At 44.7% G+C, this 24881-nt stretch overlaps 2 protein-coding genes across 3 annotated transcripts; both read right to left on the reverse strand.

Annotated features, from left to right (window-relative positions):
• Window positions 1-2867: 2867 nt before the first annotated feature.
• Window positions 2868-4118, reverse strand: LOC135553735 (serotonin N-acetyltransferase-like). Its single transcript, XM_064985681.1, has 3 exons — window positions 3968-4118; window positions 3506-3660; window positions 2868-3323 (listed from the first exon to the last, which is right to left on the reverse strand). Exons 1-3 carry the CDS (start codon window positions 4116-4118, stop codon window positions 2868-2870), a joined length of 762 nt encoding a protein of 253 aa, XP_064841753.1.
• A 1177-nt stretch (window positions 4119-5295) lies between these two features.
• Window positions 5296-24138, reverse strand: LOC135554339 (sphingosine kinase 1-like). 2 transcript variants are annotated; one of them, XM_064986598.1, is made up of 5 exons: window positions 23649-24138; window positions 14390-14539; window positions 12391-12485; window positions 12113-12228; window positions 5296-9023 (listed from the first exon to the last, which is right to left on the reverse strand). In XM_064986598.1, the coding sequence occupies exons 1-5, from the start codon at window positions 24073-24075 to the stop codon at window positions 8153-8155; spliced, it is 1659 nt and encodes a 552-aa protein (XP_064842670.1). In that variant the 5' UTR covers window positions 24076-24138; the 3' UTR covers window positions 5296-8152. The 2 variants fall into 2 exon arrangements, with proteins under 2 accessions (XP_064842670.1, XP_064842669.1); XM_064986597.1 differs by having other exon boundaries at window positions 12382-12485.
• Window positions 24139-24881: the final 743 nt, after the last annotated feature.

The raw sequence follows: 24881 nt of genomic DNA on the forward strand, positions 1-24881 counted from the left end.
TATCTGCCAGGCATGCAAAGATGCCTGTCGCCACCTGGGTGTCAGAAGGGGGAAGGAGAAAAGTAGTTGAGTGTCATCAGCATAACAATGATAGGAGAGACCATGTGATGATATGATGGAGCCGAGTGACTTGGTGTATAGAGAGAAAAGGAGAGGGCCTCAAACCGAGCCCAGGGGGACACCAGTAGTGAGAGTATGTGGTGCAGACACAGATCCTCTCCATGTCACCTGGTAGGAGCGGCTTGTCAGGTAGGATGCAATCTAAGAGTGTGCAGAGCCTGAGACGCCCAGCGCTGAGAGGGTGGAGAGGAGGATCTGATGGTTCACTGTGTTAAAGGCAGTGGACAGATCTAGGAGGAGGATGGGAACAGAGGAGAGAGAGTCAGCTTTGGCAGTGAGGAGAGCCTCACTGATACAGAGGAGAGCAGTCTCAGTTGAGGGACCTGTCTTGAAGCCTGACTGACATTCTGAGAGAACTAGCGAGAGAGTTGGTCAGAGACAGCACGCTCAACTGTTTAGAAAAGAAAAGAAAGAAGGGATACCAGTCTATAGTTTTTGATGTCAGAGTGGTCAAGGGTTTCTTGAGGAGGGGAGCAACTCTGGACATTTTTAAGTCAGAGGGGAGGCAGCCAGTGGTCAGGGATGAGTTGATGAGGGAAGGGAGAAGGTCTCCATAGAGATGATCAGGATGGGTTGATTGGGCAGTTTGTGGCCGGACCTCACTAGTCTCAGGACTTTATCTGGAGAGAGAGGGGAGAAAGAGGTTAGCGTAGTTGTTCGGTGTCAGTGGGATCAATAGACTCACTAGGCTGAGTGAATGAGGAGCTGATGTCATCAACCTTGTTTTCAAAGTTGTTGACAAAGTTGTCTGCAGAGAGGGATGAGGAAGGGCTGGAGGATTAAGGAGGAAGGAGAAGGTGGATTAGAGTTTCCAAGGGTTAAAGGGAGAAGCTTGAAATTTGGAGTGAATGAAAATGACTTTCAAAGCGGATACAGAGGAAGAAAATGTAGAGGAGGAAGTGAAAGGATGATAGGTCCTCTGTAAGTTTAGCTTTCCTCGATTTTCAACCTGCTCTGTATGCTCGCAATGATTTTCACCCTGCTCTGTATGCTCGCAATGATTTTCACCCTGCTCTGTATGCTCGCAATGATTTTCACCCTGCTCTGTATGCTCGCAATGATTTTCACCCTGCTCTGTATGCTCGCAATGATTTTCACCCTGCTCTGTATGCTCGCAATGATTTTCACCCTGCTCTGTATGCTCGCAATGATTTTCACCCTGCTCTGTATGCTCGCAATGATTTTCACCCTGCTCTGTATGCTCGCAATGATTTTCACCCTGCTCTGTATGCTCGCAATGATTTTCACCCTGCTCTGTATGCTCGCAATGATTTTCTCAGCAATGGAACCGGAGGGGAGAGCTGAGCCGGCCGGGAGAAAAGGGGACAGTACGAGTCATAAGATACGGAAAGGGAGGAAAGTAGGGTTGAAGAGGCAGAATCAGGAGACAGGAGGGAGAAGGATTTAGCAGAAGGGAGAGATGATAGGATGGATGAGGATAGCGTAGTGGAAGAGAGAGAGCGAAGATTGCGACATCGCATGACCATCTGGGGCTGATTGGGTTGGGAGGAGGAGGAGAGGGAGACAGAAAAGGAAACAAAATAGTGATCTGAGACCGGGAGGGGGGTTGCAGTGAGATTAGTAGGCAAACAGCCTCTAGTATGGATTAGGTCAAGCGTATTGCCTGACTTGTGAGTGGGAGGGGTCCGGGAAAGGGTGAGGTCAGAAGAGGCAAGGAGGGGAAAGAAAGAGATGGAAAGAAATGAACCAAAGGTAGACGTAAGTAGGTTGAAGTCGTCTGGAGATATCAGGAGTCCTCTAGCTATAGATTGAAAGCTGCTGTCCAGTAGTCTTTCCTGTCCAGTAGCTGGCCATGTTCACGCAATCTTTAGTTCTTTTCCCACTTATTGGACCAATAATTGGCAAAGGATCCGAATTTGACTGCATGTGTAAACACAGCCAAAGTATGCATATGATGTTGTGTATTCTTATGAATAAATTATATTATTATCATTATTATACTGAAGTCATCCAAATTGAACATGCTCAGAAAGTTAATACATTATCATCTTTATTATATTTTTTAATAACAAAAACAGTACAAAAACATATTTATTAAAGATATGATTGGTTTCAAGGGTAAGACAGGTTCTGGTGGAGTAAGAGAAGATTTTACATGGTTTGATTAACGCTCTGCACATATGACCCAAAGGGAAATGAATAGACCAACAGTTTCAGTAACAGATTAATCCAAATTGGTGTGGATGTAGCCTACTTTTCTCATTGTGTGAAAACGGGCTTGTTAAGTCACTAGATCTACTAGCAGTCCAATGAAAGGATCCTCTTGTAAATCCTAAGACGTTTACAGTATACCTAATGCCCACTAATAGAGATAAAGAGGCACGGTTGAGCTGCTAAAGCCTGGTAGTCAGTGACGTCAGTCCATACAGCGTCAGAGAGGAGGGGGCTTGCAACCCAAACCTTCAGACAAAACTTACAATAAATACAACGGGAACATTTGCAGTAAAAATATAATCTCACACAGACAGAAGTCACACAATATTTGTTCTAACATTCATTAGCATGTAGCTAGTTAACATTGAAATATTCACATATTAACTAACATTAGGTATCTGAAACTAAAACATTGTAATAAAGCTTAAAGACTCCCTGCATTGGGCATGCATGTATGGTGTGCACTTTAGACTACCATCTTAGATATAAATGTAAATGTTTACATCACTTTATTTTACATCATAGTTGATACGTACAGCAGGAATCTAATATCTTACTCAGTAAAAAAAGATTTACACATCAGCAGGATCAGGCTCAGTCCTCTGAGTCTGTTCCTCCAATAACAATGCAGTCTCACTTCTCTGAATCGGTTCCTCCAATAATAACACAGACTCAAGCCTCTGAGTCTGTTTCTCCAATAATAACGCAGTCTGAGGAAAACCAATAGCTTCACTGTTGCGCCGCATCAGTGCATGGCCCCTCACAGGGTACTGCATCTCTGTGAAGGTCAGTGATGCCACCGTGATGGAACAGCGGCCCTGCACCTTGAAGCCAGACTTCTGGTAGAAGGGAACCAGGAAGTCCTCGCACATGAGCACTGCACGGCGCACATAGGGCAGGCAGCGTAGATACTGCAGGTAGCGCCACATCAGGATAGGACCCTTGCCCTGCTGCCGGAAGGTCCGGTGGACCGCCAGCACATGGATATGAACTGTGGAACCTTTGGGCTTGTGAAGAGTTAGGGCGTCCTGCAACAAAAGAAAAATGCAAATGTAGCTCAAGTAGAGTTAATTCAATAATATTTAGAGTGATGTGATACAGAGCACCTGATTTCAAAAAACTATCAGTGAGCTAATAAAAACATATAGATATAGAGTAAATTACCTATGAATCAATAGGATATTATATAACATCATAGAAGGTGTCTTACTAGGGTGAGTCTGTCCTGGTCCCATTGGGACCCAATGATGAAGGCTACTAGTCTCCCCTCCTCAAACCAGCCCATGGACAGCTCTGGACACAGCATGAGGAAATGACGCACCTCATCAAGGTGGAGCGGGCAGTCTCCTGACACAGAGATAAAGGCTGGCGGAGGAAAAGAGAGACACACGTTTTCATCATCTTTGGACTCACTGTATTTAAGAGTGCCAAGGCGGATCCGTATCAGTGCATTAAACCTATAAAAAGGGATTAATACAAAGTGTTATGGAAAGGAAGAGACAGACTAGCGCGCCCAGTCAACGTGCGTAAAGCCCAAGGAGAGACTGTTGGCACGAGTTTTACGCGTGACTTGAGAAACCCCTGATAACGCTCATACATTGTATATTCGTGCCATTAATGCATAACATATGATACATACACACATTTATAATTGAATCTATGGACAACTTACCCTCTTTCTCGATTTCGAACACGCTGATGGCATCTTGAGTGTTGAGCGGCCGGAACTCGCTTGCTGGCAGTGTGTGTCTTCTTTGGCGCCCAGGAGAAACAGAAGGGGATAGGCGCGGTTTCAGGAAAGGCAAGGCGCCCACTAGAGACATTTTACAACTTTTATAACTCCAGTTGGATTACTTCGATATTCTTCTGTTCCTTCTATTGCTGTTTGTTTGCACAAGTCTTCTCTCTTGGCTGTTACACGAAGGTTAATCTTCAGTTCCCTCCTCTTGTTGGGTCAGCCTGTGCACAGATGACCAAGAGGGAGTATAAACCGTATTTATAGGATGTGGTCCATGTAGATGTGAGTCATTTTACCATTTAGAATATGAATAGTACGACGTCGGTGCTCATGAATGAAATATTAGAATTTGGAGCGAGGGAGAGTGGAGAGCAATTAACTCGAACCAGAAATTAAGCGACCTGAGGTCAGCTGCTTTACGCACAAATGGCAGTGTTGTGACAACCTGTTTATTAATTGCCTAAAGAATTAATGTAACACATAATAGAGAATTAACACACTGAATGTAATGCATTTACAATATGTTTTTTCCTCGATATTTGATTGTCGTCATGTGCAGATACTCATATGCAGATACTCTGAAATTATATGGTAACCGACAAGAGCACTGTAACTGAAAATAACGTTGCTTTACTTACCTGATGCAATCTCATCCGAACACTCTCTACCTGCCTTATTGTCTTATCTCACCCTCTCTTTATCTCCTCCCTCCTCTCTCTCTTGCGTGCGCTGAAAGACGTCCACCTCTTCATTATAAAGCCAGTGATCATTACTATGTCACGTGACAGATTATAGAAGTTGTTTCCACAACTCGGCGTATTAGCTTCTATCGTCATCCCTTGAGTTTGACTGACACATGGCAAAGTGGATATTCTCCTGTATATTTGGGAGATATAGTAGGCATGGAGTAAGTGTGGTCAACTCTCACTCCAGCCAGGTTCTCTATACCGGTCTCCTTAGTATAGGCCAACAAATGATATTATTTAGTGGTTACTCTTTCAACAGGTGGATATTTAGAATGGGTATCCATGGTTAGAGGTAGAGAAGCTGTCAGCAGTACTGACATTGTAACACTGCTATCATAAAGATAAGATTAGTCTGGTCCTAAAAGCAGAACTTTAATACACCCTCAAATACACAACACCTGTAATTGACAATATTAACCACTGGATTATCATTTTCACTTCATATAAAAACAACTAACATTGTTGATGCTCTCTGGAAAAGATGGCTGCTCAAGATGAACAAGACAGAACTCTTGAAGAATTTGGGAATTTTATTACCATTCAGACAGTCGATACAGCATGATTCATGTATTTAGTTGTGGTTCTTACTAAATGAAACACTGGAAAAATATAGATCTCTCTCCTACACGGTAATGATGACATAAAAAAATGACATGAATGCAATGAGAAGACTACAGCAGTATTTGAATATTAATAACAGTACTATGATGTAGTCACTCCACAGTCCACCCTACCAGCCAAGGGTACAGGACAGAGAAGATAACAGTAGTTCAACACAATTGCAATTACTCCACTCAGATGTGTTGAGACCGGTTGTTTTTTGTACATATTACATAACAGTCACTCGGGTCAGCCAGGTTCAGCAATGGATGTCCGCTTGTCTGTTCGGTTGAGGGGAGATGATACTCAGTATACACAGTCTAGCATGAGCTAGATTCAAATGCAGGTTTTTGATATTCAGATGGAAATATGATTAGGAATTGATTATGAAGGGATTGTAGTTGAATTCAAAATGGCTCGTAATTGTTTTCATAACCTGGATACCAGTATGCTAGTGAATCAATGCAACCAAACATACAAAGAATGAAAGTGAGCTATCATAAGATTGTATACAGTACTACTGTTGTACCATAGAAACAAATGTGCAAGTACTTTGTCAGAACTTCCACCACTTGCACTGCAATGACTGGTTAAGGTAAATCCACTAGGGGGACCCCTCACACTGCATAAAGAGCAGTGAGGTGTCCCAGAACGGGCCACATTTAAATAATTTGCATAGCTAATCTCTCAATTTGGATATGTGCTTAAACTTGTGTATGCATGGTCTATGACCTTGTCAACACCACCAGCAGAGCCTAACATATGAGGATTAGGTAGGTAGATAGGTATGTATGGGGTAAAAGGTACCATACAGTATGTTTCATATTATTATAATAAATGATTTATCCTGCTTCCAGTCACTTTCTCTTAATCCCTGCCTACATTTTCCTCTCTACCTCAAAACTCCAGTATCTCTGTACGTTGTACATTTGGTACTGGCACTGACACTGTATATAGCTTCCTCTCTTTCTTCTTTCTTGTGTTTTTCCCCCTTGTTTTTTAATTTGTTATTATATATATATATATATATATATATATATATATATATATATATATATACACTCAGTATACACAGTCTAGCATGAGCTACATGAGCTGAGGTATACAATACTGCACTGTTGGGTAGGGCTTTCAAATTAAGCATGTTGTGCATGTGACAAATGAAACTTCAACTTGTATTCATCTAAAGGCATATCAAAGTCAGATACAGGCACAGACATGGAAGATTGAAATCAGAATGGGAGAAGTTAATGTTACATCTGCAGTCAGCATACCTTCAGGTAGAGTCATTTTAAGCATCCTTTTAGATTCATTATACAGTACATTAAAACCCTTCCACCCATATGACATTTTGAGCCAAACCAAACCAAGTGTGTGCTCTAGGATTAGTTAAACCAGTAATTGTTATATCTCTGGGGTGAACCCGACCTGGCATGAACTGGTGCGAGTAGAACTGATGATAATGCTCACATTTGCGCTTGTGCACTAATGCTCCTGTGCACTAATGCTCCTGTGCACTAATGCTCCTCATCTCCACCCCGACAAGAAAAAGGCCCCAGCAGAGAGCACAGCACTCTGGCCTGGTCGCTCCAACTCTTATTGATCGAGTCAATGTGAAAAACCCACTGACCCATGCAGTGCTGCGTAGTGCAAAACCATGTTTCCCTTCTTAGTGTGTGCTTGGACAGAAAACAACAGAAATATTTATATTATTTTATCTACAATAAAACCGTTCATAAAAATCAACAATGGTGCTGTATCTTCAACTGCTTGTAGTTCTATCCGCTAGTATTTTTCATTCACCCATAAAGCTTAAAAATAAGGACACATTAGGTGCTGATGGCTCCAACATCTTGTGAAGGAGGAGGGAGTACAACCTTAACACAGCTAGAAGGGGTCATATGTAGCAGATGAGACCATCCCCCTCCTTGCTGAGTGCTCCAGATCTGAAAGGGAGTGTCAAGCCTGTGTGTTTGTGTGTGTGTTTCAGGAAGAAGGTGGTCCAAGAAGCATGTTGGTTTGAGCTGCAGCAGCAGCAGGGTAGGAGACAGGCGAGATATATAAGAAGGTAACCTCAGCTGGCCAGGTTCCTGAACTTCCATGCTGCTTTAACACGACCTCACTAGCACCTAACCCCTTCCACCCCATCCATTAAACACAGAGGTAAAGGGGAGGTTTTCACTGGTGAGAGGGAGAAGAGTAACCTAATATCATTGGTGGAGGTTTACAATGCTGCATTCTCCAACGTTGTGCTTCTCCATAGAGAACCTACATCCATGACTCGAACAGTATATCCTGAGGGGGGAAGGCCTTCATGTCAGGCCTGTGTCTCATCCTCCACAGAATGATTATCCCGGGGCTAGATAGCGGGCATAGAGCTGGTTGCCTGCCACATCCTCGCGGGACAGAAGAATGTGCTTCTCTTCACTTGTGTCACACTAATAAGTGTACACAAGGTACTCCACAGCCATGGGCCCTCCCTACTAAACACACCGCTCACAAAACACAATCATACACACACACTCTTAGCTGAGACCAGCCAGCTGCAAGAACATCCATGGCTTTGACCCAGAATGAAGCATGGAGAGGAAAGGGAGGGATCTCTAAACAACAGGACACCGAGATAGATACCAAATGTATCTGTAGAAAAAAAGAGGGGGGATTTTCCAAAGGCTGATATAATGTCTTTGGCACTTTGTATATACAGTAGACAGAGTAAGAAAGGGAGCAAGAAGTCAGAGCTGTGGGGAGGACAAACTCTCAGAGTAGATTCTCAGCCTGAGATGAGCCTGGCGATTCCTTCATGAACCTGGGCCTGTACTGGCCCGTACTCCACCATCTCCCCGTCCACAGTGATCGCTCCCTCGGGGGACAGAGGCTCCAGGCGAAAGGCCTTCACCCTCTCATACACAAGGTGTGGGCAGCCAATAGCCAGGTGCCCCCCCTTCTCCATGGTCATGAAGAGTGTGAGCAGAGCTAGCCTGGAGATGCCTGCACGCACATACAACAGGTGGATAAAGCCGTCGTCTGCTGTGGCCCCAGGGGCGGCAAACAGGTCCTCAGCCAAGTGGGACTGGAACATGGCCAATACCAGTATAAAGTCTTCCTCATTCACTACTGTCCAATGATCAGGCACTGGCTGCTCCAGGTCTGCTAGGAGCAAGTCAGGAGGCCCCTTCTGGTTGACTGGTTGGGGCTCGGTCCTCATGGTTGTGATGGCAATGTTGGAGGAGTTGTGGGCGGTGTTGTGGTTGGAGTTTGTGCTGTGGTTGGAGTTTGTGATGTGGTTGTGGCGAGAGTTCTGATTGGGGGAGCTGTTGGGCCCACAGGGTAGAGAGGAGCAGAGGGAGGAGTTCTGAGGTGTGAAGGGAGGAGCAGGCAGGTATGCCAGCCTACCTTGATATACCTTGAGGGAGGCCAGGCGCATCAGCGTACCCACCAGGAATCGCATGGGGCCAACGAGGCGGTACTTCTCGCTCTCGATGTCGACGTCGGCCACGAAGCCCCAGGCCAGGGAGAGGAAGGAGAAGATGCGCTGGCTGGAGGCCAGGTGGACAGAGACCAGGTCGAGCCGAGTCACCAGGCCTTTACACAGCAGGAAGCCACAGCTCAGCAGCAGCTCCTTACCCCAGGCCGGGGGAGACCTGAAAGGGAATAGCAGTCAACTCACAGTAGACTGAGGCAGTTAGGTTTCAGTCTGTGGTTCAATTGAGCTGGAGCTACTCCTTCACTTAAAAGTAATGATCCTAACCCTAACTCTAGAATGGTAATAGATTGTACTTACAGCAGTAACCCTAACCCTCGCCATAACCCTAACCCTAGGTTCATGTCCACAAAACGGTTAAATCCTAATCCCATTGTTTTAAAGTAACTGTCCAGTGAAAATCTCACTTTTAAATTCATATTCTGCTAACTCATACCAAAATAATGTTGTTGACTCGTCCTATACTCGTTTTTGTGGCCAAAGTACAACTAGGAGAAAAACTCAAGTGACTGTTTCAAAAATGCTTGCCATCTCCTCATAGAGTATGATGTCATACTCCTGAGGAGGATGAGCTGGCCAATCAGCAGTTAATCACATTAATATTTTTAATGACCGGTACACTGTACATCCACACCATTCTGTTGTTGGGGTATGCCCACACCATTCCAACACAGAAAAGCTGTTTTAAACATTCTTAATTACATTTTTTTTGGAAGGAATACTATTTAACTCATATTGTAATTAATTATAGGTCATATTTCATAGAGATCTGGAAACGCTGGACAGTTACAGTACTTTAAACATAACCATCTTCACTGTCTGACTGTAAGATAACGGGGTTAGTGTTGAACTGGGGTGTGGACATGAAGCTAGGGTATGGGTTGTGGATAGGGTAAGGGTTGTGGCTAGGGTAAGGGTTGTGGCTAGGGTAAGGGTTGTGGCTAGGGTAAGGGATGTGGCTAGGGTAAGGGTTGTGGCTAGGGTAAGGGTTGTGGCTAGGGTAAGGGATGTGGCTAGGGTAAGGGTGGTGGCTAGGGTAAGGGTTGTGGCTAGGGTAAGGGTTGTGGCTAGGGTAAGGGTTGTGGCTAGGGTATGGGTTGTGGCTAGGGTAAGGGTTGTGGCTAGGGTAAGGGTTGTGGCTAGGGTAAGGGTTGTGGCCAGGGTAAGGGTTGTGGCTAGGGTAAGGGTGGTGGCTAGGGTAAGGGTTGTGGCTAGGGTAAGGGTGGTGGCTAGGGTAAGGGTTGTGGCTAGGGTAAGGGATGTGGCTAGGGTAAGGGTTGTGGCTAGGGTAAGGGTTGTGGCTAGGGTAAGGGTTGTGGCTAGGGTAAGGGATGTGGCTAGGGATGGTAAGGGATGTGGCTAGGGTAAGGGTTGTGGCTAGGGTAAGGGTTGTGGCTAGGGTAAGGGATGTGGCTAGGGTAAGGGATGTGGCTAGGGTAAGGGTTGTGGCTAGGGTAAGGGTTGTGGCTAGGGTAAGGGTGGTGGCTAGGGTAAGGGTTGTGGCTAGGGTAAGGGATGTGGCTAGGGTAAGGGTTGTGGCTAGGGTAAGGGATGTGGCTAGGGTAAGGGATGTGGCTAGGGTAAGGGTTGTGGCTAGGGTAAGGGTTGTGGCTAGGGTAAGGGATGTGGCTAGGGTAAGGGTTGTGGCTAGGGTAAGGGATGTGGCTAGGGTAAGGGTTGTGGCTAGGGTAAGGGTTGTGGCTAGGGTAAGGGATGTGGCTAGGGTAAGGGTTGTGGCTAGGGTAAGGGATGTGGCTAGGGTAAGGGATGTGGCTAGGGTAAGGGTTGTGGCTAGGGTAAGGGTTGTGGCTAGGGTAAGGGTTGTGGCTAGGGTAATGGTTGTGGCTAGGGTAAGGGGTGTGGCTAGGGTAAGGGTTGTGGCTGGGGTAAGGGTTGTGGCTAGGGTAAGGGTTGTGGCTAGGGTAAGGGTTGTGGCTAGGGTAAGGGATGTGGCTAGGTTAAGGGATGTGGCTAGGGTAAGGGTTGTGGCTAGGGTAAGGGATGTGGCTAGGGTAAGGGTTGTGGCTAGGGTAAGGGATGTGGCTAGGGTAAGTGTTGTGGCTAGGGTAAGGGATGTGGCTAGGGTAATGGTTGTGGCTAGGGTAATGGTTGTGGCTAGAGTAAGGGGTGTGGCTAGGGTAAGGGTTGTGGCTGGGGTAAGGGATGTGGCTAGGGTAATGGTTGTGGCTTGGGTAATGGTTGTGGCTAGGGTAAGGGGTGTGGCTAGGGTAAGGGTTGTGGCTGGGGTAAGGGATGTGGCTAGGGTAAGGGATGTGGCTAGGGTAAGGGTTGTGGCTAGGGTAAGGGTTGTGGCTAGGGTAAGGGTTGTGGCTAGGGTAAGGGTTGTGGCTAGGGTAAGGGTTGTGGCTAGGGTAAGGGTTGTGGCTAGGGTAAGGGTTGTGGCTAGGGTAAGGGATGTGGCTAGGGTAAGGGATGTGGCTAGGGTAAGGGTTGTGGCTAGGGTAAGGGTTGTGGCTAGGGTAAGGGTTGTGGCTAGGGTAAGGGTTGTGGCTAGGGTAAGGGTTGTGGCTAGGGTAAGGGATGTGGCTAGGGTAAGGGTTGTGGCTAGGGTAAGGGATGTGGCTAGGGTAAGGGTTGTGGCTAGGGTAAGGGTTGTGGCTAGGGTAAGGTTTGTGGCTAGGGTAAGGGATGTGGCTAGGGTAAGGGTTGTGGCTACGGTAAGGGCTGTGGATAGGGTAAGGGTTGTGGCTAGGGTAAGGGATGTGGCTAGGGTAAGTGTTGTGGCTAGGGTAAGGGATGTGGCTAGGGTTAGCTTGGTTTGGGTTGAACAGGGGTGTTAGGGTTAGGGTTGTTCATAGGTTGCAAAGCTTTATTCAACTGTGATAGATATCTGATGTTATACACCTCGCTGTGTATTTTGTTGTTGTTTTTCTGTTGACGTTGTATATTTAGGGGGCTCATATTTCACAAACAGCCGTAATAAAAGCGGTCCAGACACTACCTCAGTAGTAGTCCACTGAATTTCCAGTTGCTCTAGAACCCATTACATCACTCCATTAAAAGTAGCTATCAGCAACAGTCAAATAATGAGTCTCCTTGGACTTTATGAAGTGTGAAGCTGAAGCAGACACTATCTCTCTCCCTTGTCTCTCCAGAAATGTGCCTAATCTGCCCAGTCAGATAATTACATCCATAGAAAAGGGATATATCACCTTCTTTGTCCAGGCCAGTTTTCCTATTGCTTTCTACTGTACTCTATCCATTTAAATGTCTCATTAGTGGACTTACTTAGTGTAGTGGTGGACAGAGGCTGCCAGGGCGTTGCCCGAGCCCCCTGGTAAGATGGCCAGTGGGGTCTGGATGGCCTCCTCCCAGTCCTCCCTCTCCAGAAGACCATTCAACACCTGACCGGACAGGCAAACACACACAAACAGCATCAGGCCACGACCCTCCAACTGAGAGTTGTACCCCACAAACCCCACTGCTTATTCAAACAGTCTTCGGGAAACTTTAGACAAGTTAGCTATGCTGGAAATGTGTTCATGCAGTGTCTATACTTTTGGCACCTCGAACAGCAGCCCGTCTCCTGACAGGATGACCAGAGCGTCCCACTGTGACAGATCAGTCTCTCTCACCAGGTCCCTCGCATGGTTCTGGTGCTCTATGGGAGACAGAGAGAACGCCATGAGAGAGAGAGACAGCGAGAAGGAGGGAGGAAAGAGAGCGAGAATAAGGTCCGAGAGATGGCCTCCCTTCACCAGAAGCCCCCAGGGAGGGATCAGTGGGATGGGAGAGAAAAGGGATTCAATTTCCCTCTATCAGTCCATACATATCATTAGACCGTGCAGTGGCTATTCAACTGGCCGATGGCGGTCACCAAAGCAGCCAGGCCTTAGTGCAAACATCTGCCACTGCTGTGATAGTTGATGTGACGACTGGGGCCAACTCTGTTTGTTTAGTGGAGTTTTATTGGAGATGTCCTTGAGACCGTCGCGCTGCAGGGGGTCTTATTGGATCCCCCCTAAGCACACTGTCTAGCACTATTCTGCCAGCTGAGACTTGTGTTCTGCAGCAAATATCAGCTCTGCTAAAGGCAGTACTGTGTTTGTTTGTTATTGCAATTGTGTGTGTCTATGCCTGTGTCTCTGTGGGTGTGTTGAGGCATTGTCATCACAAGGGCATTACTTTTCTGCTTGAGTTACCGTATGTGTTGAGGTTTGAAAAATGACCAGAATACATTACTACATCCACCCCTCCCCTCTCCTCCTCCTCTTCTCCTCCTCTCCTAGCATAACATGTACCTGTCCCCTAGCCCTCCCTCACCCACTGAGTTTCCTTTAAGTCCATGCTGTTTGGTATATATGGGAAGACTGAGAGCGGAGTGATGTGGTCCTGTGCTATCAGGCAAAAGCAGAGGGAGGCTGCTGCGGCTGACTCAGCACTGCTAGTTGGAGGCTGAGGCTGCACTTCCCAGCCCTCTCCTTATTCACAGGGTCACTGCCACACACAAACATACATAGGCAGGAGCTACCTCACCATCTCTTGACTTTCTGAATTTTACGTCATCGTCTCTTCTGATGAGCTATAGCTTGGTAGCTACTCTCTATTAATGTGATATGAACCAAGGTCCCTTTTGTGTTAGGATGATACCGCATGCCCAGTATAACGTCTTTTTGCTCTCAGTTCCTGAATACATAGCTACTTGAACACTCAGTTTCTGAGGGAGACACACACATGCAGGTGCACACAAGCACATGTTCACACACCACAGAAAACCCCAGATTCACCCCCTCGCTGAAAGACGATCCTCTCAGAGTGCCTTAGTCCTCTGGCATAGTGGAGGCAGGCAGGGCAGCGAGGTGGCACTGGTTAATCCACTCAGACAGGCTAGCTACAGTACCCAGGCAGTGGAGGGGAAGCAGTGCTAGCTGAGCGCTAGCTGAGAGAGCCTCTGGTGACACATATTCTCCCAGCCCCAGCTCCCAGCATTGTCACGCCGAACGTCGGTAATTAGCCTGCCGTTTTTTCATCGCCATGCAGATGCTAACCTTCCGCATGTCCCCTGGGACTGAACTCACTCTTTCTCCTCTCTCTCTGTTCTCTCCTTTTTCAGTTGTTTCAAAGATTAAGAAGGCATTGAACAACTCATAGGTGTCTTGGTGATGATTTGTAATGCTGGCAGAGATAGTTTCTTGTCAGCTATACTGGGTGATGGAGAAGTATAGGTGGTGGTGTTAATGTGTAGCTGAAGTGATTTTTAAAAGTCTTTCTGGCTCCTTGGATTGTTCCTGCTTGCTCAAAGATACCTGACTTTTTTTCAGTGAAAGGTTATGCAGAGTTCAGTGACTTTGAACTCATTGCTACTGTTAGTGAAAAGCAGTTGAGAGTATATAATACTGGGAGCAGGGGATCCAACAAGGAGTCAAGTGCAGAGTCAAACACTGTGTGTGTGTGCGTGCGGGTGAGCATGTGTATGTGTATGCAATCAGGGCAGTGAGATAATAGGGTTCAAGCAGGTAGGTGTGTAAGGGACTGAGTGTTGACCAGTTTTTGAATGGGACTGACCAGTGATGACCAATGTGTAGGGGACTGAAGCCTCGATGAGCATGGGCTCGATTTGCCCGGAGAAAAGCTGGAGAGCCTGGCCCCGCCCACTCTGGGGGTTCACCAGAACCATGACCCTGCAGGGCCGCCGTAGCTCATAATACTTCACATCTGAGAGAGAGAGAGAGAGAGGAGAGAGCGAGAGAGAATAGGGAAAAAAGAGAGCAATAGAGTGAGAGATGTAGATAAACAGAAGAGGGAAGAAGGAATAGTTTGTGAGTTGGTATTCTCAAGCTGTCAATGGAAGAATTGCTCCACTTAATTTTCTAGTATCAAGGAAGCATCATTCATGTGACTCTCCATTGTCTTCCAAAATGTTTTTCTGACATCAATCTCAGACATGTCAAACAGGTTATGAAAGGAGTCTCTACCCTCTAGATCCCTTGGCAGAAAAACAGTGTTAAAATAATAGCATTAAACAGTGATGCCAAGGGCAGTGACACCATTCACTCACAGATGGTGCTTGACGTTATTGTTTTTGTGACCCACTTATTTTCCCCCAGAAATGTAAGTCTAACAAAACATATGCCACCTCAAGTCATTCCCCTAATGTTGTAGTTGAAGATATGCTCTGGAACTTTGGCGAATATGAAGTATTTTTTAAACCTCCCGCTTTGGGCTGGATGTGTCAATCTGCAGCTTTACCTAAATTAGCCACAAATCCCTAGTTTGAAAGCAACAGTTTTTCTGTGCTGCGCTATTTTCCCTACAATTAGCAATTTCAGTTCCAGCCAATGAGCTTTAGCCCCTCGCAATTTGAGTGAAAGCTAGCAAGATGCACACAGAGCAGAGCGAGAGAGAAAGCAATGACATGGTGCACATATCTGCACATAAGTGAGGTAACACAATTTTCGGGGACCACTTTTGGCTCATGGGTGCTACTTTCAGAACTACTTCCTAAAAAGTATACAAAAGTACCAGATAATTTCTTTAATAATGCTACTCTGTTATGATCTGTCTGGTTATCTTTAGAATTATTACCAGACACCAACGGAGTAATTAAAAGCTGGCAGAACTTGTTCAGATTTTGCAGAGCGCCATGAGAGATAATTTCAGAGACAGTAATTTTTAACTCAGGATGAACTCTTAGCCTCTGATACTGTAGTTACTATAGATGCCCTTGTCTTTCTGCACAGGGGACACTGTCTTCTCAGAGGCCATAGTAAATCATAAGAGAGATTTAGGGCTGTCCCCGACAAAAACAAATCTTAGTCGAGAGTTGTCTGTTCTTTCGACCAATAGATTGTTCCAAATTTATAAACATCTATTTTTCCATTTATAGACACACCCTATGTTTGAATAAAATCAACTATATGCAGGCTACTTAGCTTGTCTGATGCTTTAAGCACTCCGATTAAAAATTAAGACACACAAATTACTGAAGAGGAAGCTAGAGATCAATAAGCCTAACCTGTTCCTGACCCGACCATCCTCCTCTCGCTGCTGCTGGGCTTTGCAGATTCTGCCATTATGCTCCTGAAGTTGCCAGTAATAGAATACACCAGCGGTTGGCAGCCTTTTCCATTTGGAGTGCCAAGTTATCATACCATTTCTCCTGATCTGCGTGCCAGTTATGATTTTCAGATGCACATATTCATGGAACAGTTTAATTTAATTTATATTAACGTCCTCATGTCTCAAAATCAATGTCATGTCGTTAATCACAATTCTATCTAAATGAAAATTATTAAAATAAAAAAATTACTTCTATTGCCATTGCCAATATGTAAAAATATCCTGGGCTCTCAGAGTTTCCCAAACAGACACAGCTGTAGGCTATTTGCGCAAGGGATAAGAAGTATTCAGGCAGGCCTGAGATTTTTTCACCCTTTCATGCTGAGTGGTTATCAAAAGGGAGTGAATTTTTAAATTTGGCTACGTTAAGGAACTGTTGTCATTCTCAATGGATGTAAAAACAGACTTTGTTTATTTGCTGTTTGAGGCGAAGGAAAAATGACTTTGAGAATCTCCACAGTGATGGTGAGTTAATACAATCAGAAATAGTATCAGATCTCCAAATGGGCACATTTATAGGTCTACATTTGCGCGCAGGCCAGGTAGCCTAGGCCTACTTCTATGTGTAATCAGGTGCATGTCCTTACTCAAGATTGACAGGAGCGCTTCAAAAAAAGACAGTGAATAAATTGACAGCTCGGAAATGGAATGAAATAAACCAAACCTTAGGCTGTGCACTCTGCCAACAAACAATGTTTGGTAAGACTGTAATAATAATATCGTTTTTAGCTTACAGCACCTGGTATTTCCAGGCGATCTCCTGTCCCAGTACTAACCAGGCCCGACCCTGAACAGGCGGTATGGTCACAAGCGTATTTTGTTTACCCTGTTTTCTCCCCAAATTAGGTCCCTTGGCTCATCTCTGCAACTCCTCAATTTGCTCGGGAGAGACGAAGGTCCTCCGAAACATGACCCATCTGGCCACCTACTTCTTATTACACTGCTCACTTAACCCGGATGTCAGCCGCAACAATGTGTCAGAGGAAACACCGTTCAACTGATGACCGGAGTCAGCTTGCAGGCGCCTGGCCCTGTCACAAGAAGTTGCTAGAGCACGATGAGCCAAGGGAAGCCGCACCAGTCACTACACCCCGGGCTGTAGTGATGCCTCAGTAATGCCTCAGTGCTTGTGATGTGATGCCTCAGTGCTTTTTGACCACTGTGCCACTCAGGAACTGTAATTATGACAAGATATTGAATGTATTAACATAAATTACTATAACTAAACAAACATTCCAAATGAGAAATTATGGTAATTAACGGTAAATGTACTATTGGTGATACTGTGGTCTGCCATCCCTGCGGCCTCAAAATGGAATAGTCCACATAATTAAAAATATATATATTTGCCACTGCTCGACGAAAAAAATCTAGGTCAAGCAACAGCCTATCGACCAAACAATCGACCAATCGACTAATTTGGGTCATCTTTACAGAGATTACACTTGTTTGTGGTTATGAGTAGTACTTCAGACGCAAATTAACCCTGTCAGACATTATCAGTACAGGATCAAGGTTGGCAGTTGAGCATTATCCTCTGAACCCTGCATGTGCCACATGCGGAAGCAACTACCCACCAGTAAGTGTGAGTCCGGTTCTGCTGGGCATTGGGACCGGTCCCATGGGCCTAATTGGACCCCTGGGAGCAGGGAAACAGTCATCGCGCTGCCCTGTAAATTACATCCTTATGCCAACAGGACTGGCACCAGTACACCCTTACCCTGCTGTGCCACTGTCCCTCCACACAAGGCCCCTCTGTCTGGTGCCCAGTGCCGTCTGGCCTCTCCTGTCCCAGCCCAGAAATCCAATTACCAGCCGGCTGACCTGGAGTGGCACCTCCTACTCATTTGACTCGTGTGCAGGGACAGCAGAGGTACCGAAATGTCTCAAAGTGAGGTGTGAAACCATCAGAAAGAGCAGTATTAAGACAGTATCAAAACACAGTCTTGCTAACTCTTCCCCATTCATACAAAGGGTTGACATTGTATTTTCTTCTTCACATTACACAATGTGGCTTTTATACACAAACGGCTATGACTACATGTCTTTCAGACACAATGGTGGATGCTGCCGTTTGGTACATAACTTTTAGGGTCCGTTTTTCCACTCAAGTGAGGTCAAATGAGCTCTATAAAATGCTCTCAATACAATGAGCCAAATAAAGGCTTCAATAAAACAGTTCAGGGATGACAGAACAATCGCTGCCTCCACAGGGGTCAAAGCCAATGCTGTAGTCCTTGTGCCTCAAATACAGAGGCGGTTTAACACCCCCCCCCGACAGCTTGTGAGTAGGAATTCAGCACCGCCTTTACCACCACAGAACATGAGATGTTTCCATGTAAGCAATATCATGCTCTGCTGTACTCTGCTGTGTTTCCTGTCTCCTGACTCCTTCAGTCTCCTTTAGGAGTACATTAATGGTTGCTAATGTACGTTTGTGCACCTATGGACTGCAACTAGAAATACTGTATAGCTCTGTGTTTCACTTATCACAGGAAAAAACACTCCTTCACATGGATACAGCACGAAAGCAAAGCTATCTGAATTGAAGTTGGTTATCAGAGCTTGATAGTTACAAAGGTTTCAGTAGCAGTCATACAGGGTTCATTATAGTATTGTTTACACCTTGCGCTAACATGTGATCTGATCAATACGATCCAATAACTATGTGATCAAGGTTTGTCGTGTCTACACATTGTATTAAAATGTGTCTTTTCTCCGTTCACTGTGTCCGCATTGTGACCAGATTAGCTGGTGCCTCCCTGTAAGCAAATTATTTGACAGATATTCTTTCAAAATAACATGAATGTATTTATTTTGAGACAATTACTGGTGCCGTAAATCAATGGTGGTATCTGTCAATGATGTTTGAGGCTGGTATAATGATAATTAAAATAGTTTGACCATTGGAGATCTGTTTACACTTGACTGATCTCCAGACACAATCCGTGCCTGACTACCTCAGGAAGATCTGATTACAATCAAATCACAATGTGTCTTTTCATCGTCTACACCTGTCTAAAAATGTGGGCACAATCAGAATACTGACAAGTTCAGGACACAAGGCGCATGTTAGAACTAGGTATGAACAGGGCTTCTGTTTCAGTTGGTTACAGATACAGTGAGGACCCTAAATGAAGAGCCAGCTCAATCTTGTTTTTGATTTAATAATTAAAGCTTTGATGCCCATTCCCTAATTCATATTTTGTAACATTCTGCCCAGAGTCATTTCTGTGGAAACAACCTTTTAGGTCCTGTGTGTGTGTGTGTGTGTGTGTGCGTGTGTGTGTGTGTGTGTGTGCGTGTGCGCGCGTGCGTGTGTGTGTGAGACTGTGGTTAAGGGCCTGTGGGCAGATGTGACCCTGACTCATGCTGAAGGGCTGTCTGACAAGCAAGCTAGTGTGTGTTTCTCTGAGGAAAAGGGTAAACAGAGAGGTGGGGTGGCTGAGTAAGTGTGAGTACTAACAAAGTACTGAGGCTGGGATCAAATTAACGGAACTGATTAACTGATCAACTTTGTTGTGTATAATCAATCTACTACTAAAGCAATAAATATAGTATTACCAAACACATGAATTTAGAACATAATATCTCTCATTATGTCCACACACTATTGCAATATTGCTTTAACACATCAATATAAGTGAAAACTAACCAGAACACTGAGGAAAACAAAAGACAATGCTGGTAGAAATGGCTTTAAGTGAAAGCTTGCTGTCTCAGGTGTCCCCAAGGTGTAACACTACCTCCATGACTCAGACATAGCTGGCATATCTGCAAACAAGCTTGAGTGAGTCCAAGATTAGGGTTGGGGGTTAGACACCCAGCCCACAGAGGTAGAGCCAGGGGCCCTGACAGCCTGTCACAGGCAGGCCTGTCTGAGGGAGCAGAGAGGGAGACGAGGGCCCCAGGGGAAGATCCTGGCTGGGGTGAGAGGCCACTGATGTAGCAGGGGCACCGTTCAGCTCTTGTCTCCATCACTGAGAGACACTGTGGCGCCAGCAGAGCATTGGGCCGTAGGGCGATATCACAGTGACAGATACATACCCTCTCTGTGGAACACACACAGAGAGACAACATTTTGAAGTTTTAAAGCTAATTTCCTGCAATTTTACACATTTTGCCATGGCTTATGTCACGTTCTTATGCTATCTGAGTCACTCAAACATTATAACAAAATCAATGGGGGCCATAACATTTTTTTAAATTTTAGATTCTCCCAGTTTTTATTCTGGTGATTGTTAGTTATCAAAGATGATCTTATTTAAAAATATATAGGTCCATTATCTTTTCTACATACTTCATATCTGGTTTTAGTCGTTTAAGTTCACACTGAAAACTTTATACCTTCGTGAAAGTCAAGACTGTCAAAAGTCAAAAATGCAGACATTAATTTCATGGTACCTCTAAGCATTGCAAATAGCAGGATATTAACTTCCATGGCCTTTGATGTGCAAAGGTACATCACATTGTTTGAGGATTTCATTATTTACGCCTCATTCAGTCCGATATGACCTGAATGTGACAGGAACTGAATGTTAGACTGCAGATACTTAAACACACACTGTGCAGTACTTACCCAGTCAAGCTGTGATTGAACCACAATATACTTTTTTTAAAGGAATATCTAGCATCTACAGTTTCAACAAAATGATGTTGTATTACGCACTGAAAGTGTCTGATAGCTTTCCCTAAACATTAACCTTACAGCAAAAAAGCAATTGCCTTCTTAATCCAACCTATCCAGCTGCATCACCAGATAAAATGAAATGAATTAACATAAATATCCCTTCAGGGATTAGTCGGTCCCTTTGACTTTCATACACCCTCTAGAACAGGGATTAGTAGGTCCCTCTGACTTTCATACACCCTCTAGAACAGGGATTAGTAGGTCCCCCTGACTTTCATACACCCTCTAGAACAGGGATTAGTAGGTCCCTCTGACTTTCATACACCCTCTAGAACAGGGATTAGTCGGTCCCTCTGACTTTCATACACCCTCTAGAACAGGGATTAGTCGGTCCCTCTGACTTTCATACACCCTCTAGAACAGGGATTAGTCGGTCCCTCTGACTTTCATACACCTTCTAGAACAGGGATTAGTCAGTCCCTCTGACTTTCATACACCCTCTGACTTTCATACACCCTCTGACTTTCATACAACCTCTGACTTTCATACACCCTCTGACTTTCATACACCCTCTGACTTTCATACACCCTCTGACTTTCATACACCCTATGTCCCTCTGATTTTCATACATTAAGGTCACTCCCCTCACCTGGTTGTCTAGGTCTTAATTGAAAGGCAAAACAAAAACCTGCAGACACTAGGCCCTCCATGGAATGAGTTTGACACCCCTGCTCTAGAACAAGGAATTAATGTGGCATATTTTGTTGCATCTATTAGTGTCCCATTACTCATTTAAAATACATAATATATTCTGTTGAATACTGTATTATTGTCTGGCCCGAATCTTGAATGCTAAAAAAACCGTATCAATTAATGATATCATTGCATTATGCAGTAGGCACTGTACTACAGATGGAGAAGCCTTCTTGTACTAGAGCAGGAATCCCGAGTCATGCCTCAGTTCATCAATTGTTAGCATTTCAATGGCTTATCATCAGTGGCTATCGATAGACACTTCATTAATATGTGCGAATTGACATTTAAAAAATGTTTCTATGCTTGAAGTCCAGCAGGCCAGAGAGAATGCTACCAGTTACCTCTCAGGTCAGGTTACCATCTGTCTTCTTGGCAAAGCTCTGAAACTCCAACTCCTGCTGGCTCCAGGCCTAAGGTGCAACTCACACAAAGACCCTTGTCTCAGTTGCTTTGGACACCTAAAGGGCAATTCACGGGGCGACCTCATTCCTTATTCCACCAACACCTGACTCCATTTCTGGCAACCAACATTCCAAATCCGTCACTGCCAAATCAAATATCCGTTTCCTCTAGAACTATGCCACTGAGGGGTCTAGAGAGTGCCCCTAAGCATGGGCCCCTAAGCAGATAATAGGCAGGCATCCCTGTTTTATGAACAATTATCTTCACTCTGTGTAATGGGGAATATTTAAGAAAGTTGATATCCAGTTAAGATAATTAACACAATGCTTAGCATATGTACACTGTATATGTTTTCCCGTTCTGTAATACATGATTTCCAGTGCTCTATTTATGATACTCATTTGTGTAGGGGTTAATGGTCACCAGACCTGTCACTAAATGTTATGGATTGTTCTCATATTGTTCGATAGTGATTGACGCCAGAGCTACTGAGGAAACAAGGACTGGGTACACAATGACATTATGAACACTGTGTGATTCTGTAGCAGCTGACAAAGTCACTGTCTTTTATTTTGACTTCATACAAGGCTCTCGGGCTGATGTTTAGAGAATATCTGATTAATATATAAGTGCCTTCTCAGAGAAGGACCGTTAGACATTTTTTATGTTTCTATGCGGGAGGGTGTCTCCTTGTTGCAACTTAAACCGAATAGATGTATGATTGACTAAATCCTCGACAGCTCTCCCTATTATTCAGATGGAAATTCCCTTACATTCTGCCTATTTAGGCCTTTGGCACATGCACTCCTATCTTATTTGTGTGACTGTTCTTGTCTATCAGCGTATCAATGTTTTGTTCCTTGTCATGTTCTATGTTTTTGTGTGGAGCCCAGGAAGAATAGCTGCTGCTTCGCAAGAGCTAATGGGGATCTGAATAAACCAATAAAACGAATCTAATAATGCAATTTAATGAAGCACATATTAATGTGAGACATTTAATCTTGTAGCAATAACTTGGATGAACTCAATTCAAAATAATGTGTGATATTTTGACAGAATGTCAGCATAATATTTTGCATATGGCTCTCCCTGTGGCATCTTCATCCACACTAAATGATCTCCTAAGTGAGTGATAACTGGGTAATTAGCATCAGCAGCACTCTGTTTCGTGTTCAGAACAGATTCAGTAGGGTCAGTCGGGTCTCTGCACATGGACCTAAGTCTATGACATGGACCGAAGATTTCAAAAGCAGGCATTTGAATACGGTTGTGTTGTAATAAGGTTTTTCCTGGTCCAAGACAACCTGCATAAGCACCATTAGTTGAAAAACGATGAGTTCAATCACTTGAGTACTTGGGTTCAGCAATGTTGCTTTTGGGATGACTTAATTATCCCTTACAAATGATACAGAAATTTCACAGTTGCAAATCTATGCAAATAATTTCACCCTGAGAAGGGTAACTGGCAGTCATCCTCCCACAGCAGGTAATGCTGGTTCTTGGGTGTGAGAGATGAACAACATTCCATTTCCAGGACATTCCATTTCCTTCTCCAAGCTTGCCCAGTCAGTTGGCACTTAAGCCTATCCTATTCTATAGAAACCGAGTAAGCAGGTTGTGAATTACTGGACCTTAGGTGCAGTATGGGACAAAGGTGATGGAAAGTTACCCTCACATTTTGAACTGAATTTATTAGCCCCATTTCCCTGGGCACAATTCCTCCTAAATAAACGAGGAAACATAAAGACCCCCATATAGACCCACAGTATGATGACAGACTTTTCAGGTTATCCATATAAAGAGCCTAAAGTTTGATGCTGTTTGGCTAAATTAAATTAGAACCTACGCCCTCATCAAACATAACTATACCAGAAAGAAACAACTGTTTTATTTCAACTATGCAGCCTTGCTTCTCACCACGTCTTCGGGGTATCTGGCGGATAGAAGCCTCTCTGATGGCACGCGCCCATCTCTCTGCCTCTTGAAGATTAGTGAGAGGGTCCTGGACCAGTGCGACCCGAAAGCACTGCTCTACTTTCTGCCGGGCCATGCCTGTGCTTATCCATCGCCTCTTGAACGGGTAGAAATAGGCTGTAAAGAACGCCCCAACATCCGCTTCGTCCTCCACTTTATAAGCCAGGCAGCCAAGACAGTCAGCTAAATGGAAAACCACCTCATCCTGTCCAGGTGACGATGAGATCTTTTGAATAGTGAGAGCACTCTCAGTCAAACTCACAGAATATCTGACCTTTGCGTTGAGCGAGTCCGTGAATTCTCCATAAAGCCCTTCCACGACACCATTGCGCTGCCGGGATGGGTCAGGTTCGGCGATGTCGTTATCCATCCCGTGGACGATGTGATCCGCAGATCGGCGTGCGGTTGGTGAGGATGACTGCGGCTGTCTGCCCCTGCCTGTTTGACTGCTGTTTGACCCGGAGTCAACCAGCTGTTTTCCGTGTTGAAAGGTCTCTCCCTAGTGACTAAAAGGGGAATCACACACGGAGAAATGAAAGTTGGACAAGGTGCCCCATGTCAGGAATCCACCTCTTCTCGTGGAATATAATACATATTTTGCATCTTGAGCAAATATTACCATAACCCATTTGGCTGCAGGCTACTGGTTACATTGTTGATCAGTTAAGCCTATTTACCGCTTTGCTATTTACCTCGTGGATAATGAATTGGCTAGGCTACTTCAAGGCCCTATTTTACCAGTAGCAAATAATACGATCTATTGATGTTAGAAGATTATTTGTAAAGACGAGATGCAATGCTTTAGATTCATTACTCTCTTATAGCCTCACCAAATGCAATTAGGTATTTTCAAACCAAGGCTCTCATTTGTCTATTTGTAGGCTATATGGTCAGAATATCCCATGTTGTTAATTTAGGTCTAGACTACCAGTATATATATTTCCATTATTATTTCACAAAGTCGGATAAATGCCTGCTATGTCCTGGAGTTTATGCCTCCCAGTGTGCCACACGTGCATTCATGTGTACCAAGGGACACTGGCTTGCAACAGAGGGCAACGAAAGAAGAAAAATATGTAAATTAAATCACAAATATGTATTAATAGGTGCATTCAGTGAGACAGATTGCAACCATTGATTAAAACATTAAATCACCCAACCTGAGTGAGTCGCCTT

Source organism: Oncorhynchus masou, chromosome 14 (genome assembly GCF_036934945.1).
Source record: "Oncorhynchus masou masou isolate Uvic2021 chromosome 14, UVic_Omas_1.1, whole genome shotgun sequence".
NCBI classification, from domain to species: Eukaryota; Metazoa; Chordata; class Actinopteri; order Salmoniformes; family Salmonidae; genus Oncorhynchus; species Oncorhynchus masou.

Bases quoted from the DNA above. Each gene is read 5' to 3' on its own strand.
- LOC135553735 (XM_064985681.1), bottom strand. From the start codon at position 4,118: ATGTCTCTAGTGGGCGCCTTGCCTTTCCTGAAACCGCGCCTATCCCCT. The intron at 3,661-3,967 runs GTAAGTTGTCCA...TTCCTCCGCCAG, and splicing joins GTTCGAAATCGAGAAAGAGG to CCTTTATCTCTGTGTCAGGA. The intron at 3,324-3,505 runs GTAAGACACCTT...CTTTTGTTGCAG, and splicing joins ACCAGGACAGACTCACCCTA to GACGCCCTAACTCTTCACAA.
- LOC135554339 (XM_064986597.1), bottom strand. From the start codon at position 24,075: ATGGATAACGACATCGCCGAACCTGACCCATCCCGGCAGCGCAATGGT. The intron at 12,229-12,381 runs GTATAGACACTG...CTGTCCGGTCAG, and splicing joins TGCTGTTCGAGGTGCCAAAA to GTGTTGAATGGTCTTCTGGA. The intron at 9,024-12,112 runs GTAAGTCCACTA...ATTCCCTTTCAG, and splicing joins TCTGTCCACCACTACACTAA to GTCTCCCCCGGCCTGGGGTA.